At 40.9% G+C, this 8598-nt stretch overlaps 1 protein-coding gene across 1 annotated transcript; it reads left to right on the forward strand.

The window, feature by feature from the left end:
- The first annotated feature begins 334 nt into the window (after positions 1-334).
- On the forward strand, positions 335-8460 carry si:ch211-120g10.1 (butyrophilin subfamily 3 member A3). The gene is made up of 10 exons (XM_049560866.1): positions 335-495; positions 3888-3967; positions 4382-4480; positions 4611-4712; positions 5746-5880; positions 5972-6109; positions 6199-6250; positions 6337-6363; positions 7430-7456; positions 7545-8460. The coding sequence occupies exons 2-10, from the start codon at positions 3908-3910 to the stop codon at positions 8102-8104; spliced, it is 1200 nt and encodes a 399-aa protein (XP_049416823.1). The 5' UTR covers positions 335-495; positions 3888-3907; the 3' UTR covers positions 8105-8460.
- The last annotated feature ends 138 nt before the right edge of the window (positions 8461-8598 follow it).

Below are 8598 nucleotides of genomic sequence, written 5' to 3' on the forward strand. Positions count from 1 at the left end.
TCTTACACCTGTCTTGTCTGCCACATAGTGCTGTCCCTGTCATGTCTTTCACTTGTTTTGTTCCTCAAATCACCTAATTAAAAAAGGATGGTTGGTGTTTTCATACATTTTGGTTTGTACATGTAATATTTGGCCATAATGATAATTGTGTCAGTCCACAGATTTTCTCTTCTTGTTTTCATAATAACTACTCCACACATTACATCCACATTTTTCATCTGTTTGTTCTACCAAAATAAACCTACACCTGCGTCAGTAACAGCGTCATCATCACCTTACAAACATGGCCGTTCGCTTCGTCTACATCAGAACCTCGTTCGTCACTGACGGAGAAAACCGAACGTTCCCGAGCAGCCGACCGTCAGTCTGGCATGTAAACAAGGTCAGACACTGCAGCAGCACAGTCCAAACACTTCCTCCACACACGGACGGCTGTTTGCTTTCACAGCAGGAGAAGAAGAAGAAAACTTCTTAACCACACCTGTGAGGAGAAAGGTGAGCTCGTGCGTCATTACTCGTGCGCGTTATTATCTACCGTGTGTTATTTGTTGTTGTGCAGGACGCAGTGCAGTTGTGACGTTATCAGTATAAATGTGTAAAACATGTTATTGTGTTGCATGCACAGCTGCAGATGCACCAGTTTGCAACGTTTTAAAAAAGAGTCTGACTGCAGCTATAATCCAGATTTGCCGCAAAGTCACGAGACAAGTGTGTGTTTACCTCCTGCGCAGTCAGCTGGCCTCTAACTGGGTCGCTCTCACACTGCAAAAACTGCATAGTCATGTTTTCCCACGACATTGGAAAACCTTTGTAATGGTGCATCTCCTTTTTCATTCGCCCTGGGGCTTGATTTCACTCTCTGCAATTCCAATATCTTCCATTTACTTATGCAAAAATGCAGTTTAGTGCATTTTGGCCCACTGCATATATTAACCACGTTCAAAATCGAGGCTGATCTGATGTGCTGCAATTTTATTTTAATTAACCTGCATAACTTTTCATAGCAGGACTGTGTTTTATAAGACTGCAGATTATCACTAGTTCCACAGAAGTAAATGGGGTCAAGTGACATGCTCAGCGCAGAAAGGCTTTATTTATGCATCCAATCACCCACATCATCCTGAAATCCTGCTCAAACTGGTCATCCCAACGGCTCCAGTGCCAAGCAGACACTGCAGACTGAGCTCATGCATCTTTCTGCAGATGACGATGGTGAGAAAGTGGGTGAGGGGGACAGAGAAGAGAGTTACTAACCAAGGACACACTCAGACAGGCAGCTGGACGTGTGCAGGCCCAGTCACGTTTCCATTCTGCTCCAGTTAATGATCACTGATGTGTTCTGTGGACTCTGATACGACCTCCTGATGGACCTGTTCATGTCTCACCGGAGATAATTTGACTTTATTAACTTTATTACTTAATGTCTGCTGAAGTCAAGGACATGACATCCCTCACTTTTAATAATTTGTTGTGATCACACTCGGGCGTTATGTATTTGTGCCATGTGAACTTTCCATCACGTGTCTAATGATTTACAGCACACAACATGCTGGTGTTATGGAGATAAACATTAGCAGTGATCCAGTTTAAAGGCTGAGTGATGCGACAGATCTCACCAGAGAGTCGACTAATGTGGTGGAAGAAGTGCTCAGATTCTTACGTAACACTTGAAATAACATCTAAAAAATACTACAAATATAATGTTACTGAAGTAGAAGTGTAGAAGTATTATCAGCACTATGCAGAATGGCTACTTTCCAAGTGTTATTATTATTCGTAGTATTATATTTTTCTGTTTTTAACACCAATGAATACATGAAAGGCAAAGCAAGGTATATTTATTTATATCACACATTCATACCCAAGGTGTTGTACATATTTGTATGGTCAATCCAAAGTTCATTATAGCCCAGTCACAAAGCATGCCTCAAAGGACTGTGCCAGTCATTTCCGTTCAAGTTCAGTTTTATCTGTAAAGTATCTGTATATGACAAGTAATAATTTGCCTCAGAGAGCTTTACAACATATGACATCCCTCTGTAGGTATAGGAGCATTTTAATGTTGTAGTTCATCAGTGTGGAGCCAATTTTACTGGGTTTATCAGGTGTAAACTATATCATATAGGCATATCATGTGGTTGTTTTTTTAATGTAATAAACATGGATGGATTACTGAACAGGCCTACTGGGCAAAGGTCCAGGGGCCCAAAGTGTCAAGACCACTATCTGCGATATGACATTGGAATTAACATGTACCAACCAGGAGTTAACAAAAAAGACAACATAGAGATGCAAAGAAAGTGCAAAGAGACACAAAGTAACTACATAAGGGCAAAACAAACACAAAGACACAAAATGCCAAAAATGACCTCAAAGAAACACAAAATATGTATGAAAAGGGACAAAACAACCAAAAAGAGACACAAAATTACCTAAACACCCAGAAAATACCTTATAGCAACACAAATTGACCAAAAAGGACAAAATTACCCATAAACCCATGAAATGACCTCAAAGAGCCTCAGAAGGACTACAAAGTGACACAAAATAATTTAAAAAAGAGGCAAAACAGTTAAAAAGAGACACAAAAATTTAACAGAAAAAACTGCATAGAGACTCAGAACAACTACAAAAGAGGCAGTGCAATTACAAATGGACACAAAATAACCAAAAAAGACACTGAGGGTGCTTTAACTCCTGCCCTGTTTGGTTCAGTTCAATCGAACTCAAGTTCATCTGCCCCCTAAGTGCAGTTCATTTGGGCAGGTGTGAACACAGCAATCACACTCAGGTGTGCACCAAAACAAGCAGACTGAGACCTTCTTGAAGAGGTGGTCTCAGTCCAGTTACAAACAAACTCTGGTGCAGTTCATTTGTGGTGAGAACGTGTTTCGACGTTGATCCGAACCAACTGCAGTCACATGACACATTGTTTGGGTTAAACATGAGCATGTTACAGTCCTGGAGGATTATTAATGTGCACCTCCTCCTGTACTGCCTTAATATGCACATTCAGCACATCCAATGCATCAAAACATTGTTTTCTAGTTGGAGCCGCGCCTCGTTTTCAAACTGTATGGTTTGACTAAAATGAACAATGACAGCAATATAGTCCACGATGAGCAGCGCTAAAATCAGCCTGCGTAGTTGTCCCTCCATTGTGACATTAGAAAGTGTCACAGTTATCTTGCAAGTGTACTCTTCTTCAACGTTTGCTTTACTTCCTGGATTTTTCCCGCATGGAAATTCTGACCAATCAAGAGCAGCTTTGTCACACAAGGTATTTGATCTGGTCCGCTTGTAAATGCTGCCATGAGAACACGAACCTACTCTAGGCAATTACACAACTTTGTTACAAAATTAGTCCCTGATTCAGACCAAAGCAAGACAACTCTAGGTCTGAAAGCACCCTAAAGGCAGAAGAAACTGCAAAAGGGAGCACAACAACCAAAGAGAGACACAAAATGACTACAACAATGAAAAAAAAGCAAACACCACAAAGTCTGTCTGTGTGTTTTCAGTCCTATGCAGGAGAGGTGTTGGGGCCTTTTGCATGTCTGTGCCCAGGGCCCCATTGTCTCATAATCCGCCCATGGTAATAAGCTGTAACTAGACATGTGGAGTGAAGTAAATAGGACAATATGTCCCCCTGAAATGTCGAGTCGAAGTATAACGTAGCATTAAATGGAAATGCTCAAGTACAAGTTTATTAAAATTATATTTAAGTACAGTACTTGAGTAAATGCACTTATTTATATTCAATCACTGCTGATCTTTGCTATAGCAGTGTAACTTTTACTGTCCAGTGTCGAAGTGTCGAAACTGCTAACAAGAACAAATAATGGAGTTTGTCTAGACTAACATGTATTTGTGCTTATTCACCGTAGAACTCTACAGACCAGCCAAGATGATGCAGTGTTTTCACTTCATGGTGGAGCCGGCCAAAAACTTAACGGCCAAGATAAAGGTAACACTTATGTGCACTCTCAAAATCATAATAAACCCTAAACATTGCGTGTTTAATGTGCAAACCTGTTTTTTTGGGTCACCTTGATACTTAAACATATGGTTGACATGACGAAACTTTAAAGCACCATGTGACTGCACACATTTCTCCTTTCCTGGTTTAATTAAACAAAAGCGAGCTGCTGTGAGAGTCTGGCAGGAAGGGCTGTCTTTCTTTTCTGCTGACAGCAACGGAGCCACGATGTGAATTTTAATCAGCCTGAGTGAACCTCTCCTTTCTAATCTGACCTTATTACTCTCTCAGGCACTTGTAAAGCAGCACTAAGTGTCCTCCAAATGTCTTTTTTTGCTGAGAACTCTTTCCTTTCCAGACACTTTCCCACAGAAAATCCTTTAATTTTTAATTGTCTCGCAGGAATCTCACAAGAGAGCGAAGAATGGGAAGAGGGAGCCTCTGGACGAGGATCAGTTGTTTGTTGTGGATCTGGCAAGAGATCTGAGCCGAGTGTGCCAGGTAACAACTCACTCACGAAACCACAAATTATTTAATCAGACCTCTAAAGAAAGTGCTCGTCTTTACCTCTCTGTCTGCCTCTCACCAACCCCATGTTTCCCTCTGTCGTCTCACTGCTCTGCATCTGTAGCGGTCAGCAGTCTTAGAGCACATCTGGAACCTCGATGACACCTGGCCGACGGCTCTGTGCAGGATGATCATCCTACAGTGGGCCTCCATGTTAGAGAGCAAGGTGCTTATCTGAGAAACTCATCCATTTACAGAAGAGAGTTCATGGACAGAATATAACTATAGTTACATACATATTTGTACAGCAGGATGCCCATTTCTACCAATGTCATGAAAAAAGGTCCTAGAAGTCATTATTCAAAATAATGATATATATAGATCTTAGAAGTAAAAGTTATAGAAGATATAGAAGTAAAGGTTATTATTATTATTATTATTATTATTATTCTCAAAGTAATAAAATCTTATTTTTTGACACTAAGTCATTATTTTTAAGAGACCTAGTAATTATTTGGGGTATTAAGTCTTTTTTTTTTTTACTTTATTTTGCAAAGTCTTAATTTTGAGAACAGTTCTCATTATTTCGAGATACTAAATCAGTATTTTGCGACACTAAGTCATTTTTTGAGGTATTAAGTCATCATTTTGAGATGCTATGTCAGCAATTTGCTCTACTAAGTCATGATTTGCGTTACTAAGTAATTATTGTGCAAACATCAGGTCTTAAATTTGTTAAAATTTCTCATTATTTTCAGACACTAAGTCAGTATTTTGCAACCCCAAGTAATTATTTTGAGATACTAAGTCATCTTTTTGCGATACTAAGTGTAGGATTCACCTTAAGTCATTATTTTCAGATACTAAGTCATTATTTTGATGTACTTAGTAATTATTTGAGGTATTAAGTCATTATTTTACTTCACTAAGCCATTATTTTGAGATACTGAATTAATATGTTGTTATACCAAGTCATTATTTTAAGACACTAAGTCCTCATTTTGAGATACTATGTAATCATTTGACTCTACTAAGTGATTATTTCAAGATATAGGTCATAAATTTGCGACACTAAGTCATTATTTCAAGACATTGTCATTATTTTGAGATACCGAATGAATGTTTTGAGATACTAAGTCATTATTTTGCTACACCAAGTCATTATTGTCAGATACCAAGTATTTTTTCTCTTGTACTGGCAGTAATGGGCTTCCATAGCGATGTTTTACCACTGAAGGTTTTAATGTTTGTGTGTGCAGAAGAGGCCCATGCAGACAGATGGCTGGCCAGAGATGGATGAGGTCAAACAGCCTGATATATTTAATGAGCAGGACCTGCTGCAGGCCAAAAATGTGATCCTCAGCTGGGTCAAGGACCTGAGAGCTCAGCCTGAGGTGGGGAGTTTAAATATACCATTAACATTTCATGCCCACCTCACTGTGTTTACTCAGTAGACACCTTTTATTCACACTGATCCCCTCACAGCAAAGTGTGTGGCCTGGCGAACCTGTGGCAAAGGTTCTGGAGGACATGCAGTCAGCCTGGCGCTGGGGCCGCGCACCCAACCTGCTGACTGCCATGGAGCTAGTTTTTCTGACGTTATTGGTGCAGCGCCCAGATAAGGTAAAACAATTCACAGAGTATGCTTAAGTTGTTGTGTGTTATGTGAATGTTGCAGGTGTAATACAAAGCTTTTTGGTGTGTCCTTGCAGGATACCATCCCGCAGCAGTGGCTCATGTGGAAGCAGAAGACTCAAAAGATTGGTTAGTAAATTAAACCTGAGTAAAACTGAATTTCATTGTTAAATTGGACTTTATTTCCTTATGACTCTTTTATTATCTCCATCCAGGTGCCATATCCTACATTCCTCAGCCAGGTGAGTGACACTCTATATGTACATGCATTTAAAACCAGTACATACACCTGCTTCACTGGTTTCGAGTTACATTCTGACTGACTGCTTGCTGTTGTAATCAACACTGTAGTGCTCTTTTTAAGGACAGCCATTGCTTTGGCTAAACATATATATTAAACTGTAGTTTTGCACCATCTGTCCGTACGTTCATGCATCCATCCATTCATCCAGGCATTCATCCATCAATTTGTCCATCCGTCCCATTTTTATGAATGCGACATATCAAGAGTATCTTCAGGGAATTTCCTCAAATTTGGCACAAATGTCCACTCGTACTCAATTGAATTGATTAGAATTTGGTGGTCAAAGGTCAAGGTCACTGTGACTTTGCATCCTTCTCATTCTCATAGGCTATATCTCACATATCTCCAGAACACCTGAAGGGAGTTTCTTGGAATTTGACACAAACATCCACTTGGACTGTAGAATAAAGTGATTAGACTTTGGTGTTCAAAGGTACAAGGTCAAGGTCAGTGTGCCCTTGCAAAACATGTTTTGGCCATAACCCCAGAATTGATTTGCTAATTATGACAAAATTTCACACATTTTATATTCAGAAGGTCAGCTTCACTCTGACATCATAGTGTTCTGCAAAAACATTTTTTAGGCCATTACTCAACATCCTGACTCAGGAACAGAGGGGGAGACATTTGATCAGATACTGAATTGGTGACACTAATCTTGGGTGTCCATCTTAAAACTGAGCTGATAGTAGCCTATAGATCTATGCTGTCGAGGGGAAGATCTGTGTGAAGCATGTATGTGTTTCCCAGACGTTGATGTACACTGTAAGTGCAACTTGACTGGTTTGCTACTCTACAGTAGCCCTGAACAGACAAACTAAAAACCAGCTCTTGATAGAGCTTTTTGCATGTTTGCATCAGCCTCTGTTTCTCCTACACAGTTGGCACACTGGAGAAGTTTCAGTTTTGCAGCCTCACCACTAGATGCCACTAAACTCCGCACACAGGTGTCAGTAGATAGAGGCTGTATAACCAGTATTAAAAGTATCTGTTTTTTGTTGCAGTGTGGGATTGGATCACAGATGCTGCAGGTACAGCATTCATTGTATCAAATGATCAGTCAGTATGATCTTTACCAAACCTGTCTGGTAATTTAAACCATGTTACTTTGGTCTATAGTGGAGGTGACTCTGGATCTGGACACAGCCAACCCTGACCTGCTCATCTCCACTGATGAGAAGAGGATGCGCTGTGGCTTCGAGAGAAAGGATGTCCCCAACTACCACCAGCGCTTTGACGGCTGGTGGTGTGCCGTCGGTGTGGAGGGCTTCACCTCAGGCCGGCACTACTGGGAGGTGGAGGTAGGCGAGCGGGACTGGAGGCTGGGCGTGGCCAAAGAGGCGGCCCTGAGGAAAGGCTTCAAGTCCCTGAACACAGATACAGGTTACCTGAGCCTGCGGCTGGAGAGGGGCACTGAGCTGAAGGCGCTGACCGTTCCCTTCACCTCCCTGCCGCCTGGCCTCATCCCCCGCAAGGTGGGCATCTACCTCGACTACGACCGCGGCCAGCTGTCCTTCTATGACGTGGACAAACACTTGCACATTTACACCTACAACGAGAGCTTCGATGACAAGCTGTTCCCCTTGTTTGGCACCGTGGAGATCATCAAGGATCTGGTGATCAAGTCTCCAGCAGCTAAGAGCCAGTGTCTCTGCCCCACATCCTGCCTCTGGGGTTGAGTTTCCCGCTGTCACCTCTTCCTTTAGAAGCCAGTAGATATCATAATAAAGTATAACAAATGGTTATATCCTAATCACTGGGAGGAATCAGAGATCCTGATGTAAAAGACCATCATTTTGCTATTGAATAGCTCCACTGTATGACCACTCTCTATCCTGCTGTTGCTGCTGCTCCTGCTTTAATGTGATCGTTGCATCCACCTCCTCACTGTAGAGTAACAGTGCTACTCTTCGCTCATAATGTATTTTCATATATTTGAAAGGAAACCTATAGTGTTAGTCATGTATTGTGCAATATTAACCCTGCAGTAAGAATGCACTTCTGTGAATGATTAATAAACCAAATCCATGTCTTACTTTTTGGTCTCTTTATTAGTACATTGTTTTTGCTCATATTTTCACAGGTTTAAGTTTAAAATCCAAAACTTTTTATGCCCTGAATAGATACATTTATCTCAAACTTTGGTCACAAATTTGTTAAAATCAGTGTCAGT

The sequence above is a fragment of the Epinephelus fuscoguttatus genome, linkage group LG19 (assembly GCF_011397635.1).
Source record: "Epinephelus fuscoguttatus linkage group LG19, E.fuscoguttatus.final_Chr_v1".
NCBI lineage: Eukaryota > Metazoa > Chordata > Actinopteri > Perciformes > Serranidae > Epinephelus > Epinephelus fuscoguttatus.

Excerpts from the sequence above, each read along its gene's own strand:
- si:ch211-120g10.1 (XM_049560866.1), top strand. The coding sequence starts at position 3,908 with ATGATGCAGTGTTTTCACTTCATGGTGGAGCCGGCCAAAAACTTAACG. Across the intron at positions 4,481-4,610 it reads ATCTGAGCCGAGTGTGCCAG|CGGTCAGCAGTCTTAGAGCA; the intron begins GTAACAACTCAC and ends CTGCATCTGTAG. Across the intron at positions 5,881-5,971 it reads ACCTGAGAGCTCAGCCTGAG|CAAAGTGTGTGGCCTGGCGA; the intron begins GTGGGGAGTTTA and ends ATCCCCTCACAG.